This window comes from Somniosus microcephalus, chromosome 7 (assembly GCF_052327205.1).
Source record: "Somniosus microcephalus isolate GS21.2 chromosome 7, FLI_Smic_1.0, whole genome shotgun sequence".
NCBI classification, from domain to species: domain Eukaryota; kingdom Metazoa; phylum Chordata; class Chondrichthyes; order Squaliformes; family Somniosidae; genus Somniosus; species Somniosus microcephalus.
In genome coordinates, this window is record NC_140993.1 from 249,032,127 (window position 1) to 249,049,534 (window position 17,408).

At 39.9% G+C, this 17,408-nt stretch overlaps 1 protein-coding gene across 10 annotated transcripts in view; it reads left to right on the plus strand.

Moving 5' to 3' along the window:
- The window catches only part of LOC147115213 (protein MTSS 1-like), a 190,246-nt gene that overhangs the window by 138,979 nt on the left and 33,859 nt on the right, over positions 1-17,408 (plus strand). For all 10 annotated transcript variants that reach the window (XM_085993579.1, XM_085993583.1, XM_085993582.1 and 7 more), the window contains 3 exons: positions 5,769-5,853; positions 6,525-6,616; positions 7,191-7,265. In XM_085993579.1, the coding sequence (XP_085849705.1) occupies positions 5,769-5,853; positions 6,525-6,616; positions 7,191-7,265 (252 nt within the window). The remainder of the gene's footprint in view (positions 1-5,768; positions 5,854-6,524; positions 6,617-7,190; positions 7,266-17,408) is intronic.

The window sequence follows — 17,408 nt, forward strand, 5'->3', positions numbered from 1 at the left end:
AGGTCACTGACCTGAAACGTTAACTGTTTCTCTCTCACAGATGCTGCCTGACCTGAGTGTTCCCAGCATTTTCTGTTTCTATTTCAGATTTCCAGCATCTGCTGAATTTTGCCTTTCTCTAGACATTTGTATCGGTAGTTAAATGAATTAATATGTTGCTTTCACAAACTGTTAAGTCTTGACAGCGAGGGATGACTACTTGGTGCTTCTCTACTCCAAGATGGCCTCTTGGAGTTAAATCCTAGTTGACCATTTCCAGAACTATACTGTATAATTAATTTGTGGAGATTGAAACACTGAAACAAATTCTATGTTGGTGCGCAGTCTTTGACTCTGCAAAACCATCCCGCTTACAATTGTTTTCCCTTTGTCTGACAAAGTGCTTTAAACTCAACATTTTTATATGTTATCCCTCTTGTACATTTGGCTTCCGTGTAAATGATTCCTGTGCAAGGCCTTATGCAGTGTAGGCTGGGGAGATCATGTAGTTTGCACACTGTTTAGTAAGACTGTGAACTCTTGTCCCATGTTTCCCTCATTAAAAATGATGCGCTAGTCATTTTAAGGAGTTTGAAGCACCTTCAAACAATGAAAAAAATCTGTGCTGAATGTACGTAGTAATATTTTTTTCTTCAAAATTAGTTATTTTCTTATGAACATGATGTACAGGTTTTGTAATATCAGCACTCTCCAGGCTGTTCACTTTCACTTAGCCTCACCTTTATGAACTATTCTTTCCATAACTGGAAGGTACAGTAAATACAAATTCAGTCTTTCCAAATAATATACTTGGAGAACTCTCTGGCAGAATTCACACTGAATTTTCATAACCACAATTTTCTGGGAATTCAACATCCAGGGGTATTCAATATTCAGGAAGGACAGGCAAAAAGGAAAAGGAGGTGGGGTAGCATTGCTGGTTAAATAGGAGATTAACACAATAGTAAGGAAGGATATTAGCTCTGATGATGTGGAATCTGTATGGGTAGAGCTGAAAAATACCAAGGGGCAGAAAACGTTAGTGGGAGTTGTATACAGACCCCCAAAACAGTAATGCTGAGGTTGGGGATGGCATTAAACGGGAAATTAGAGACACGTGCAATAAGGGCACAGCAGTTATCATGGGTGACTTTAATCTACATATAGATTGGGCTAACCAAATTAGTAAAAATACTGTGGAGGAGGAATTCCTAGAGTGTATACGAGATGGTTTCCTGGACCAATATGTTGAGGAACCAACTAGAGATCAGGCCATCTTAGACTGGGTATTATGTAATGAGAAAGGATTAATTAGCAATCTTGTTGTGCGAGGCCCCTTGGGGAGGAGCGATCATAATATGATAGAATTCTTCATTAAGATGGAGAGTGAAGTAGTTGACTCAGAGACTAGGGTCCTGAATTTAAATAAAGGAAACTACGATGGTATGAGGCGCGAGTTGGCTAGGATGGATTGGGGAACGTTACTTAAAGGGTTGACGGTGGATAGGCAATGACAGACATTTAAAGATCACATGGATGAACTACAGAATTTGTTCATCCCTGTTTGGCATAAAAATAAAACAAAAAAGGTGACTCAACCGTGGCTAACAAGGGAAATTAGGGATAGCATAAGATCCAAGGAGAGGACATATAAATTGGCCAGAAAAAGCAGCAAACCTGAGGATTGGGAGCAGTTTAGGATTCGACAAAGGGATTAATTAAGAGGGGGAAAATAGAATATGAGAGTAAGCTTGCAGGGAACATAAAAACTGACTGTAAAAGCTTCTATAGATATGTGAAGAGAAAAAGATTGGTGAAGTCAAGCATAGGTCCCTTGCAGTCAGAATCGGGGGAATTTATAAAGGGGAACAAAGAAATGGCAGACCAATTAAATACATACTTTGGTTCTGTCTTCACAAAGGAGGACACAAAAAACCTCCCAGAGATGTCGGGGAACATAGGGTCTAATGAGAGGGAGGAACTGAATTAAATCAGTATTTGTAGGGAAATGGTGTTAGGAAAATTGATGGGATTGGAGGCCAATAAATCCCCAGGGCCTGATAATCTACATCCTAGGGTACTTAAGGAAGTGGCCATAGAAATAGTAGAGGCATTGCTGGTCATCTTCCAAAATTCTATAGACTCTGGAACAGTTCCCCTGGATTGGAGGGTAGCTAATGTAACCCCACTATTTAAAAAAGGTGGTAGAGAGAAAACGGGGAATTCTAGACCGGTAAGCCTGACATCGGTAGTGGGGAAAATGCTAGAGTCCATTATAAAAGATGTAATAGCAGAGCACTTGGAAAACAGTGACAGGATTGGAGAAAGTCAGCATGGATTTACAAAAAGTAAATCATGCTCGACTAATCTACTGGAATTTTTTGAGTATGTAACTGGTAGAATAGATAAGGGAGAACCAGTGGATGTGGTGTATTTGGACCTTCAGAAGACTTTCGATAGGGTCCCGCATAAGAGATTAGCGTGCAAAGTTGAAGCACATGGGATTGGGGGTAAGGTACTGACTTGGATAGAGAACTGGTTGGCAGACAGGAAGCAAAGAGTTGGAATAAATGGGTCTTTTTTCAAGTGGCAGGCAGTGACTAGTGGGGTACCGCAGGGATCGGTGCTAGGACCACAGCTATTCACAATATATATTAATGATCTAGACGAGGGAACTAGATGTGATATCTCTTTGCAGACGACACAAAGCTGGGTGGGCGTGTGTGCTGTGAGGAGGATGCAGAGAAACTCCAGTATGATTTGGACAGGTTGGGTGACGTGGATAAATGTGAGGTTATTCACTTTGGTGGCAAAAACAGGAAGACAGATTATTATTTCAACGGCAATAGATTGGGAAAAGTGGAAGTGCAACAAAACCTGGGTGTCCTTGTGCACCAGTCGCTGAAGGTAAGCATGCAGGTGCAGCAGGCGATTAAGAAGGCAAATGGTATGTTGGCCTTCTTAGTGAGAGGATTCGAGTACAGGAGCAAGGATGTCTTGCTGCAGTTGTACAGGGCCTTGGTGAGACCACTCCTTGAGTATTGTGTGCAGTTTTGGCTGCCTTATCTGAGGAAGGATGTTCTTGCCATAGAGGGAGTGCAGCGAAGATTCACCAGACTGATACCTGGGATGGCAGGAATGACGTCTGAAGAGAGATTGGGTTGATCAGGCTTATATTCGCTAGAGTTTAGAAGAATGAGAGGGGATCTCAGTGAAACTTATACAACTCTAACAGGACTAGACAGACTAGATGCAGGAAGGATGTTCCCAATGGCGGGGGAGTCCAGAACCAGGGGTCACAGTCTAAGGATAAGGGGTAAGCCATTTAGGACTGAGATGAGGAGGAATTTCTTCACCCAGAGAGTGATGAACCTGTGGAATTCTCTACCACAGAAGGCAGTTGAGGCCAATTCGTTAAATATATTCAAGAAGGAGTTAGATATATTTCTTAAGGCTAAAGGGATCAAGGGATATGGGGAGAAAGCAGGGACAGGGTACTGAATTTGGATGATCAGCCATGATCTCATTAAATGGCGGAACAGGCTTGAGGGGCCGAATGGCCTACTCCTGCTCCTATCTTCTATGTTTCTATGTTGGTGTTTTCTGGAGTGAGTTGATCTTACTTTAACTCCAGATCTGCTTTGTTTTGACTCAGCCAGGTTAAAATTTGTAAAGGAGATGGGACAGTCTATAACTGAAATGGTAAAGTGGTGTTGCATTGGTAGTGTAAATGGGTGTAGCACCATCTGCTGGATGTACTGGCTATCCAAATTATATTTTATTTTGGACTTTGCTTTATCAGTAAGGAAATGCATATGTTTCCCTTTCATATGTATAAACTTACTTCCCTGATGGTATACTGGGTAAATGCATTTTGTGGTGTGGTAATTAGCACAATCATTTTTTAAAAATCTGCCTCAATTCCCACTCTGCAGTGAGTTGGCTAATCTCAGCCAGGGCAGCAACTGGTGTGCTCCAGTTGTCCTGAATGTAAACAAGTTGGCTGAGGTTCCCGCTCCTGATTGTTAGGCCGTGAATCATTCTGGAAATGTATCCTTCTGGAAAGATATTCTTCTGGAAATGTTGAATGTGTAGGTGAGGATAAGATCAAATTTGCTTGTTCTGTCCTCCACAGTTGAATAACTAACCAGAGGATTATTTGAAATCATTGTAGTGCATTCACGATCATGCTTGGAGGGTGACATTGGGCTTTAGAGTGCCCTGGTGAAAACAGCCAGTATTTTGTCAACAAAATATTTTGCAGTGCTGTGCTTACTAACTGACAGCGATTGAGTGGAGCAGCATGCGATTGTATTCTCCAAACCAAATGATATTCGGGTGTGTTCCAAATGATATTCGGGTGTGTTTATACTACAGATTTCGTAATCGAGTTGGCATAGAGTGGTGTGAAATTCCCTGGAGCAGCAAGGCTCACAGTGCTTGGGTTTCACACCATATTTGAGTTCATGTATTGTCAAACTGGGTTCAAAAAGTGGTTGGGGTCCCTTTTGCCTCCTGATCATTTTTTAAATGTATCTGAAGTTTATTGAAGTTTTAGGAACGTGGGAACAGGAGTAGGCCATTCAGCCCCTAGAGCCTGTTCATTCAGTTGATCGTGGTTGATCTGTATCCTAACTCCATTTACTCGCCTTGGTTCCATATCCTTTAATACCCTTACCTAACAAAAATCTATCACTCAGTTGTGAAATTTTCAATTGACCTAGCCTCAACAGCTGTCGGAGTATTGATACTGCTACCCGCACTCAAGACATTTCAATTTTAACTGCTTTGAGATGAGTGACACCGTTCAGTCTCAGTCTGGTAGCTGCAGTGTAAATCCTTCTTGTGCATTTATGTTGAGGAACTACTTCAAAAAGAAGTAGATCTATGCTAGCTTTGGCTCCTGGAACATCTCAGTTTGGCAGATTCTGCAGCACTGCAGCAATAAATTGTGATTTGCAATTTCATTTGTAACTACAGATCACCCATGATGGTTAAGAAAGGCCCATCAGGCCAGATCTTGGAAAACTGCATCTTGAGCTAGATGCACTGCCTGATGGCAGCCAGAAAGAATGGCCAGTGCTGATTTTTCATGATGTAATAGTGCAACCCACCTCTTTAGGTGGACTTCTCTTCTTCATTCGCTATACAATCCTGTCATCGTAGCGGGGACTGTTGCTGGCAAAAGCAATAGAATTTAGCATGTTCGGAGCCTATTGTGCTGGGAAGAAATTCTTGCCACAAATTTAGTTTGGCATGGATAGGACATAAATGTAAAGTACAGTGGCCCACAAAGTTGCAATAAGCGCTCCATCCAACTTATTTACTACTGCAGATTTTGGCCTCTACATACTGGCATTAATTTATTTATCACTGCAAATAAATAAAAGTGCTTTATAATTATGTACAAGGAGGCATCCATAATTGTTTTCTGGTGGGTGAGTATTTATGCTCCTTGCACGTTTTCATTTTACAGTATAGTCTACACTTAATTCAAAGTTGTTTTGCATTAAAAGAAATCTAATTAAGCAGCTGAACTAAAACAGTTAGCTTTGTGCTCACAGGTTAACGGATAATCCAAGTTGATTTTGAATTAAAAGGAGTAAACTATTTTGTTTTGAAGTTGGTGAAACGAGTGCACCTGTGGAAAAAGATGTTGAATAATCTCTCATTCTGTTTTGAAACTGCTCTGAAGATAGATGTGTTGAAGCTTAAGTATAGAAATATTGGTACAACACTAACATGATTTGATGGATGTAAATGACTCCCTTCCCCTTCTCTCTTTTTAGGTGCAACAAGAGAAATAGGTTCAGCATTGACCAGAATGTGTATGAGACACAGAAGTATAGAGGCTAAACTTCGTCAATTCTCGGCGTAAGTTATTTTGCTTTTGTACATGTAGAATAATGAGTGCACAGTGTAGGATCATTATTTATGGGTTTTTTTTCTTTTAATTGGTTCAAAATCTACTTAGACTGATTATAATCTTAAAGGTGATCTGGCTGAATTGGATGGGAGTTTATTTCAAGGCCTGGTTTTCAGGAAAATGTAGGAGCCCATTCAGCTGACCCAATTCATTTTCCACATTTTTGTTTTCCAATCTGCTGAGTGACATCAAATTACACTTTTGAATTTCTGGTTGGGCACTCAATTGGGTCACTTCTGTTCTTTTATGAGCAGCTTTTTAATATTTTTTAAATTTTAAATGCATTTCCTTCAGCTTTATCTGGAGAGCTGTGTTATACAATCTATGCATTAAAAATATTGAAAGGAAGTCTTTCTTTACCAATCAAGTTGATTGTACTGTAGTACATCATACATTTTTTAATGGTCTGCTAGATGTTTCATGTTTAAAATCAATTGAGTAGTCCTTTTTAAAAAAAAAAAAAAAAAAAAAAATTGATAATGGCGAACAGCATATTTGTTGCCTTTCTATTAAATGGCTTTTATTTAAAGACACTTACAATATATAAGATTTGTTGCATTCTTTTCAGATTAAAAACCCAGTTGTCTTTTCTGATCTTAACACTATTTGGTTAACTTAGAGCTCTGGTCGATTGCCTGATAAATCCACTTCAGGATCAAATGGAAGAATGGAAGAAAGTGGCCAACCAGCTGGATAAGGACCATGCAAAAGGTACACTTAACCAAGGATTCATTATTTTAAAATGTGCTGTAAATACCTCTGAACAAACAATTGTAAAAGAGTTGTATTTATAAAAATAAAATCTAGTCTCATTCACTCTAAAGGTCTTGTTTTGAAAATAATTAAAATATATTATTGGCTCCCTTTGTGAGCCAGTCCTTATTCCAGGTTAGCCAAAATGACACATGCTATAGAGAGTCTATCATATCTGTCACCATAACATGCATTATTTAGGGGGAAAGCTAGTCAGGTTGCAGGTGGCCAGGAAGTTGGAGGTGCACACACCCTGTTTATGTACAAATCGGCTGACCTGGTTTAGCTTGAAGTAATGCTATTTAGCTTGAAATCTATTGTATTCAATTACATATGTTTTGGGCAGATCAGTAGAATTGCAGTATTGGCATTAATACCAAATATCCTTTCAAATTTACTAAATATCAGTGTGTACTGTTTTTAACATGACTTGCACTACAGTAGGAGATGTATAAAATATAGAAATCACTATAGTAGGGGATGCAATAAAAAATAATAATAGACCTTGACAGAAGTTTTCTTTGTTGTAAAGAATATAAGAAAGCTCGACAAGAAATCAAAAAGAAATCGTCTGATACATTAAAACTTCAGAAGAAGGCAAAGAAAGGTACGTTATTTCAAAATGCACATTTGTATTACTGTTTCTTTATATATAGTGCTATGTAAACATTTTACAAGTGGGTTTATCTCATTAACTGCAACGGTTTTGGACCTACCTTTTCTGCACAACTGTGTGGTCTATTCATAGTTATAGATATTGTAGCCCAGTTCACATTAACTCAGCCAGAGGTGGATAGGCAGTAAATATTGGCTCACTACAGTTGTTTATGACTATAGCGATAAACTGTTGATTTGAGTAATACAGGAGTGACCAAGCATGTTCTTAATGGTTTCAGGCATCATTGCTCATTTCTATGACCTCGTAATACAATATTATTTGAATTTGATTTACTCATAGTCAGCTTTTTAAAAACCCTTTCACTTCTTTTGTACAGACAGTAGCTTGTGCTTTGTGCCATTTACAGTCATGCTATTTCTTCCTGAGATTAATTGTCATACACCACTGGAAACAAGTCACAAGTACTGAGCAATCTCGACTGTTAATTTGCACTATATATTTCTCCACCATTCTCCTTCAAGGAAAATAAATCAATGCCATCAGCATAAGTCTAGGAGATATGGTGCTATCAGTGCTGCCGTTTCTTGAATCCCAAGAAACTTAAGTAGCTCATAAGGTTATCCCTCCATCAAGTGACCAGGCCAAAGTAGCAAATGTTTACCTCTATTATTATCACAAAGATAAGTACAGATGAGAAAGACTGCGCCAAGCTTATTCTTCTATAGGAATCTGCAGTCCCCCATCACAGTATCTAATGGTCATTTGAATAATTCTCATGTTCATGCTACCATACCTGGAAGACCATTTTCTTTTTCTCCTGCTAATCTGTCCTCATCCATACCATTGTTTAATGTTCGGTAATTTAAGAAGTTTACAGCAACAGGTTCTGCAAATCAGGACTTGTACAATATCTCCCACCTGGGGTTATTTTTATTGGGAATCTAATCCACAATGAAGGAAGCAAAATTCAGCATCCACATGTTGGAAAGAATCCTACAATGACTGATTATGAACTCTGCATTTTTCTTCATTTATCATCTTCCACATGCCTTAGGAGTTAGTCCAGGTCTGAATTTGTTCTCTGAAAACCATGCATTGGCCATGCCATTTTAACATCAGAGACTTGGTGCTTTAAATGGCATGTGTGTCATATATAAGCCTGACCACGTGCCGAAGCATCAGTTCATTCTGAGTTCAACTCAGTTTCTTGTGAATGCAACATTCTTTTTAAATATAGAATATACTAGCAAAATTCAAATTTGACGAGACAATTTCGTACATTTTTAAAGGTGATTTTTTTTTTTTTTAGGTCAGATCCAATTAACAGCAACATTGCTTGTTTGTTTCATGGCAGACTGAAACTCTAATTACAGTCAAATGCTGCAAACCTATCATGAAAACTAATTCAGTACAGCTGTTTGCAATCTTTCTAGAAGGAAATTTTTTGTGGACAAAAAATGGCTACTATTTAAAACAGTTAAATTAAAACTGATTTTAGTTACAGGAAACTTTGTGCTATCTGGCACCCACGGGACCGAGCTACTGCCGTTGCCTCAACTTCCGGATAGACCAGCGTCAATGTTATCGGATAGGAGCTTTTCCTCTCCGTACCTGACAACAAAGACTGTTGCTCAGCAACAGCTTGTCAGCACTCCGCCCGTGGCTTGGAAGCGTCTCTGAAGCTGTTGCTAAGATACAGAGACGCTTTCTAGAGCCTGCTGTATCTGACCACAAACACTGTTGCTCAGCAACAGCTTGTAAACACTCGGCCCAGTAGCTTGGAAGCGTCTCTGAAGCTGTTGCTAAGCTACAAAGACGCTTTCCAGAGCCTGCCTGTGAAAAGAATGCTAGGAGAAGAAAAAAACCTAAACAAAATGGCTGCTGATTTCTGCCGTTAGATCGAATTTGCCGGACATTCAACATTAAAGTTTCCTGTATATTTGTTTCTATTGTTTTGGGTCACTGCACATTTATGATCAGTGTAACTTCTGGCACAGATTATAGTCAAGAAATTAGGCCATTGTAGCATATAATCATGCCATGGATTTCCACCAGTATTCTAATTTTAAAACTATTGCAAATAGAATTTTTGGTCATGCTCAAAGTCCAAATCCCTTGGATCCTTTGTCTTAATTCTCCAGAGTTTTTAATAAACATTTTCTATTACTTATTATGCTAGCATTCCTACATGCTTTGTTGAACACAATTTATCTTTTTTCCTAAAGCCAACATTAAAGTTACACATGCTTTGCTCAATACCAAAAACTATTTGCTCTAGGGCGAACAACTGGGATTACATCAAATACTAATGTTTCATTTTGTGTCACAGCTGTCCCACGTCTTTGCTAGTTATTTTTTCAAATGTATTTATGCTTTTTTTTTAATATAAAACAAAAATGAGTTAAGTACTTTGGCACATCACAAATCTCCACAAGAGTAAGATTGCTGTATGAAAGGCATCAGTTTATGAATAAAAGATTTCATACAGAATCTTAAATTAATACGGGAATATTGGGCAAAACATTTTATGACGCGAAGCTGCCCTGTAAATTTTGGCCATACATGGCTTTAGTAGAAAAATTGATCTACCAACAGTAATCCCAAGCACATCTCATCCATTTTTTAAAAAAAAAGAAAAATAGTTGGGTGTGTGTTCGAGTGTAGGATATAACACTCAAAGGTCTTGGATGCTGTTCAGTTCTTAACCTCATCCAGTCTCATTGAGCGTTAATGTTGCAACATAACCATCTGGTCTCTAGCACATTGGAGGAAAACTGAAGATACTTAATTTGATGTGGACATATTCAGCTCGTGATGTTGTCCTTGTTTGAGATGTGTTGAAGAAATTCTGACTTTGATCTAATAGCAGTAGTGCCTACCTTGATGAAAGACAAGAACTAGCTTTGCAAAAGCTTTGATTGTGGCAGGGAGTGGGAGGGAAATTAATTAATTCATATATTTGAGCTCTCCACTTGATCTGGAAATCAGTGTATTATTTGCTTTTGACCAGTATTTTAATTCTGAAAACTCAATTGTGCAGTTTTCAACTTTAAACGCAAATCCTGGTGGAGCTAGTTTTTAAGGTATAGTTCAACACTCCATGATTTATGTGTTAATATGTGCTCTATGTGGAATAAAAAGCTAAGAGTAAGTTGCATGTTGTTAAACTATTCCCTTTCCCAAACTGCATGAAGTTGCAGTTTACAGAGAATCCTCTCCTTGTGAGCCATTCACCACTGAATCTCATCTTTGAGGTGACACTATCTATGTCACCAGCCTCATTTGTAATTCTGGTTCTTCTTTCTCCCACTGAAAGAGACTAATCTTGCGCATTTAAAAAAAATCATAATACAGATTCCTTTCATTTGATAATGCTTGGAATGTGCAGAATTGGTTGAGTTTGCTTTTGTGTTTATAAATCTGATTGAATCCTGAATGCTTACTATGATTGTTTTATGTCGTTTATCATAATTCAAATCGGCAATTGTGATATTAGTGTATAGAAGATGTTATGCTTTTTAAACAAATCAATTGAATCTTTTCTCTACTTCCCAACCCCCCCTCAACATTTACATTGCCTTTGCCTAACATCATAATGAACATTTTAAAATTGACTAACTTTAAGAGTGTAAACCTCAATTTGACTAACTTGAAAAGTATATTGCTGTATTTTTTAAATGGAAATACAAGTACTGGTTGACTCTGGTAAATTTCCGTATGGACAGTTCTGTGGATTATTAACTTGACAATGTGACGCCTGCTCATATAGGATTACATAGGATATACGGCACAGAAACAGACCATTCGGCCCAACCAGTCCAGGTGTTTATGCTCTGTCTTTATACTCCTCTGTCTAAGTAGTGTGGGTTCACCAGGATAAATCTGATCATCTGGATTGGGTGTTTTTTTTTTTTGCTGGAATATTGTGCAGCAATCCTCAAAGCAGCTATTATGCTGAACTCTAGATAAGTCCCAACTCTGAGTATATTTACCAACCTTAATATCCAGATAAGCTTTTCTTGTAAAAAGACATGCCCAGGATAACTAACCATGCAATTGCTTTTAACTATTGGAATTATTCTGTGCCTCCATAGGATCTTTCACCAGTCTTCAGTGAACAAAAGAGCATCACAACATCAGACCTCATTTGAAGTTCAAATTATTAATTTAATATGAGTAAATGAACCAGTGATACAATAAATATATATTTTTTACAATGGAAATCCTTCTCTATGCCTCCTCCAAATGAAAATAACAAGGTTGCAATGTAAAGCTAGTTGTTCTTTTGTAGAATGCTTCTATATATACGCAGTGTTTCTTTTCTTCTCTTTTGTAACTGCAGGAGCTAGCTAGTCTACTTCAATTTTCTGTAACAATTCAAAACCGTTCTACCCTCTTCTACTAAACTCCACATTCAGCTCTGTTCTTTTCTTTAAATATCCTTGAAATCAGTTACTGAGACCTTGTGCATGTTGAATAAACGTCAAACACATTCGAAAATAAGTTGCTGTCATACATATAACTAAATTAATCATATTTTAAAGTTGGTTTGAAAGTGGTTTGGCTCTTTTTTTTTTCCCCAGCCTTACAGATACCTGAACTTAACTTAATGCATTTGTATTCACTCGCTCTTTTTGTCAGTTGTAGCTCAGCGGTAGCACACTCTCCTCTGAATCAGAAAGTTGTCGGTTCAAGTCCCACTCCACAGTCTTGAGTACATAATCTAGGCTGACACTTCAGTGCAGTACTGAAGGAGTGCTGCACTGTTGGAGGTGCCGTCTTTCAGATGAGACATTAAACCAAGGCCCCATCTGCCCACCCAGGTGGATGTAAAAGATCCCATGGCACTATTTCGAAGAAGAACAGGAGAGTGTTCCCGGTGTCCCGGCCAATATTTATCCTTCACCCAACATCACTAAAGCAGATTATCTGCTTATTATCACATTGCTGTTTGTGGGACCTTGCTGTGCGCAAATTTGCTGTTGCGTTTCCTATATTATAACAGTGACTACTTCAAAAGTACTTCATTGGCTGTAAAGCGCTTTGGGACGTCCCAAAGCTGTGAAAGGGACTATATAAAAGCAAGTCTTTCTTTTCTTGAACTAAGATTCTGTCTGTTGCTAGTTTTCTTTAAAATTCCTTGTGTATTGTGACCAGATTTGAAGGCATAGCCTTTAACTCAAAACTAGACAAACAAGTGGTGACATTCAGTTATGGGTTTTCCCAATATCAGTATGTAATTGCCCTCGAGTCATTCTCAGTGCTGGCCACTCTGGACTGTCATTTTATGATACCATTTGACAAAGACAACCATCTTCTTCTAAAGTGGGACTTGTCGCCTTTCTTACAAGTCTCTGCCCTGCTGAGAGTTGACTACTTAGCTAAACACCCTAAAATGGAATCCTTGCTCCCAGCTTATTTTCTAATGTTACAAGGGAGCTTCAAAGCTATGTCCTGTGTCAGGAAGTTTTGATAGAGTTCTTGTCCTGAAACCATGAAATGCATTCTTAAATAGCAGTGTGTCATTTCCATTAAATGGAAACTCATATACAAAACAACTCCAATCCTCCGATATTGATAGATACTAGCTGATTGGTAGAGGACCTCAGCTCTTCCCGCAGGTGCCTCTCGGTAATGAATTTGCTGTTGTCTAGGTGCACAGTGACTTGTAGCTGTACCTAGATGGCTGGCTAGTTCGAGCTTTCAGCTGGAACTCAGCCAAGCAAGTGGTCCAGTGAGTAATCAATGTCTTCGAGTGCTTGGGCTTTTGGTCAATCGTGAGAAGTTGCAGCCGAACCCCATGCAATGCCTTGTGTCTCTACATTGTCAGCTTGTCTCAGTTGATCTATTTTCGCTTTGAGTCAGAAGGTTATGGGTTCAAATCACACTTGGGCCTTGAGCACATGTTGTTGTAGGCTGACCCACTAATGCAATACCGAGGGAGTGCTACATTGTTGGAGATCCCATTCTTCTGATGAGAGGTTAAATTGAGACCCCATTTGCCTGTTCAGGTGTACCAAAAGATCCCACAGCATTATTCTTTATAAAAAAAATAAATAAATAAATAAATAAAAAAGAAATAGCAGGCAGTTTTCCCTTCAACGACCACTGAAAACAGATTGATTCATCATTTACCTCATGCAGTTTGTGGGATCTTGCACAACATGGCTGTAGCATTTACCTATACTATAGAATCATACATCACAGAAGGAGGCCATTTGGCCCATCATGCCTGTGCCAGCTCTCTGAAAGAACTACTAATTAGTCCCACTCTTTCCCCATAGCTCTGCAAATGTTCCCTTTTTAAGTAGAGATCCAATTACCTTTTGAAAGTTACTGTTGAATCTGTTTCCATCACCTTTTCAGGCAATGCATTCCAGATCATCATAACTTGCTGAGTAAAAAATATTAGAGTCATAGAGTGATACAGCACAGAAAGAGGCCCATCGCGTCCACGCCAGCCATCAAGCCCTGTCTAATCTAATTCCATTTTCCAGCATTTGGTCCGTAGCCTTGTATGCTATGGCATTTCAAGTGCTCATCCAAATGCTGCTTGAATGTTGAGGGTTCCTGCCTCTACCACCCTTTCAGGCAGAGAGCTCCAGATTCCAACCACCCTCTGGGTGAAAAAGTTTTTCCTCAAATCCCCTCTAAACCTCCTGCCCCTTACCTTGAATCTATGCCCCCTTGTTATTGACCCCGCTACTAAGGGGAAAAGTTCCTTTCTATGCACCCTGTTTATGCCCCTCATAATTTTGTACACCTCAATCAGGTCCCCCCTCAGCCTCTCTGCTCCAAGGAAAACAACCCCAGCCTGTCCAGTCTTTCTTCATAGCTGAAGCGCTCCAGCCCAGGTAACATCCTGGTAAATGTCCTCTACACCCTTTCCAAAGCAATCACATCCTTCCTATAGTGTGGCGACCAGAACTGCACACAGTACTCCAGCTGTAGCCTTACCAGCGTTTTGTACAGCTCCATCATAACCTCCCTGCTCTTGCCTTCATTAGCCGAGGCATAGAATATAAGTATCCCATATGCCTTTTTAACCACCTTATCCACCTGTTCTGCTGCCTTCAGGGACCTATGTACATGCACACCAAGGTCCCTCTGATCCTCTGTCTTTCCTAGGGTCTTACCATTCATTGTGTATTCCCTTGCCTTGTTAGTCCGTCCAAAATGCATCACCTCACACTTTTCAGGGTTAAATACCATTTGCCAGTGTTCCGCCCATCTGACCAACCCATCTATATCGTCCTGTAGCATGGTCTGAAATCAGCCTGTTTGCATTGCCATTCATGCATGTTCTAGTCACCCGTGATTCTTGGTGAACTTAGTAATTAATAGTGCCAGCAGTAGTTGTTATTTTGCAGGAAGGACTTGCTGGCATAGTGGGAGGGCCATATTCTGCATCCAAAACCAGAATATTTTCAGCTGGGAGTATGGTTATTGTACAATGTTGACTTCTAGATTAAGATCTTCCCTCATTGGTGGTTGACAAGTGGTGTTCCCCAGAGACTTGTACCGGGGCCTCAGCTTTTCACCCTATATATCAAACACTTGGACGAAGGAATAGTGAGTGTATATCCAACTTCCTCCCCTTTGTATTACAGGAAACTTTCGATTAACCGGCCCCTAAATAACCGGAGCGCTCTATCTACCGGCAAAATTCAGGAGTCTGTTCCGTTAACTTTTATTACTTTTATTACCTTTTTAAACTCCATTTATTGCTGTGCAAGGGTGTTAGCTGAAGCTGTTGCTAAGCTACAGAGACGCTTGCAACTTGTGCCGATTGAACAGGGTTTGTTGCTTTATACGGAGCTCTGAGCTCCGTATCTTTTACTATAGCGTTCGGTTATCCGGAATTGTTGATGGACCGGCACCAGGTCGGTCCTGTCCATGCCGGATACCAGAAAGTTTCCTGTACAATCTCTTGAGATAAAGGCCAACATTCAGTTAGCCTTTCTGATTACTTTTTGTAGCTTGTGTACCTGGACACCCAAATCCTTTTGCTCCTCCACAGTTTCTAGTCTCTCGTCATTAAGAAAATATTCTGCTTTGTCTTTCTTGGATCCAAAGTGGATGACCTCACACTTCCCCACATTGAACTCCATCCGCCACAGTTTTGCTCACTCACTTAATCTGTCTATGTCCTTTTATAACTTTCTGCTCCCATCTGCACAACTTCTTGTTCCTCCTAATTTAATGTCATCTGCAAACCTGGATATACAACTTTTTATTCCTTCATCCAAGTCATTGAGATATATATGGTGAAAAGCTGAAGCCCCAGTACAGAACAGCATGGGCCAGAATTTGCTGGAGCGGGGCATCCACGGCATGGATTTTTTACATCATCCTTCAGCTCGAAATGTTTTTGTGCCACAAGTTGCTGGAAGTGCGAGTTGATAATGGTGTGGCGAGGGCAACGGAGCATCTGGAACCTGTAATGACTGGACCAGAGGTCTATCTCTTAACCCAATGTAATTTAAAGATAGATAAAGAAACAGGAATGGCGGAGAAGGACATATGGTGAATTAGAATCAAATTAGATACAGAAAGAAATCGAGAGGGAAAGAAAGATTGGATTAAGAGACAGAGTAAAAAAAAAACAAAGGAAAAGTAAGAAAAATAATTAAGTTTAAAAAAAAACCTAGGAACAATTTAATTACCTGGAGGAGTGCGACTCCAAAGTTTCAATTGTTCCCTATCTGGGTCTCCAAGGTTGAGTGGCATTGCAGGAACATAACTCTCGTCATTAAAAGGTTGTTAAATACCAACCCTAAATTTCTACAGTGAGTTTAATTCCTATTTATGGCACAAATCCAGCAATTTCTTAAAACTCATGGAGATTGACCGTGAGATTGATGGCGAGATCCCGTTTTTGCGAAGCAAACGGCAGAGCGCATCAAATCATCCAGCAATTTGTGGAGATTCGCAACTCGTATCTTTTCTTCGCCACAAATTGCTGAGCTATTTTACGCACAAATAACAATGTACGCATTAAACTCAGTTATTTTCCCAGCAAATTCTGGGCCTCTGGGCTAGATTTTACCAGCCCAGAGGAGGCGGGTTTGGAGGAGGATCAGGTGGTAAAATGGCTAAAAATGCCGGCGGGTTCCGATCCCGCCGTCAACCCACCTCCGTGAAACTTTTCCAAAGGCGGGCTTGCAGACTCTCGTTCAGTCCCGCCACCAAGCAGTGGGATAGGCCCTTAAAGCAGTTAACTGGTTGTTAACTGCCTGTATAATCCTATTTTGCCTGCCCTTTTAAATTTTACCACAGTTTCAGCATGTTCCACGTCATTCCCAAACGATGCCAGCTAATTGTGTCGGGTTCACAAGTGGCTGCTGTCTTGACAGCTGCAGCACCAGCATAAAAACGGAGCTCTCAACAAGGATCAGTTGCAGGTGGCAGAACTTTTGTTTTTTCAGGTCTTGGAAAACTTTTTGCAGGTCTACTGATCTTGGAAGTGGTGAAGCTGAGATCCATCTCCACTGTGACCTCCTCGGAAAACCCTCCCCCACATTGAGCGCTTCTTCAACGGAGATATCTACCAGCAGCATGGGAACCATTTATTTCCTTTCATCCTGGTCCTCAGATTTGGAGGACGAGCAGCCACGGCAGTAGCAGAACCAGGCACAACAGTGGGTCCCGCCGACCACCTGACCTGCACCCAACCCGCCTCTATTAGTAAAATCGCGGCCTATATGTCACATTTCGCCAATCAGAGTACACTCTGTTTATCCCTAGTCTCTGTCTCCTACCTCCCGACGAATTTTCTAACCATGTCCTAAGATTACCTCCAATTCCATACACTCGCTTTTTGGCTAATGTGTGAGCCTTATCAAATGCCTTCAGGAAGTTCAGATAGACAACAGCCATAGACACTCCCATGTCCACCTTGTTAGGGGCCTCCACAAAAAAAACTTAGTTTAGAACTCTGATATGACCTACCCTTCATAAATCCATACTTGTTCAAATGCTCAGTCATTCTGTCCTTGATGATGGATTCCAGTAACTTATCTACAACTGACGTTAAACTGACAGGTCTGTAGTTTGCTAGTTCCCCCTTCCTCCTGTCTTAAATAAGAGGTATGAAACAATTTTGAATTTCTTTTCATTACAACGTTATGT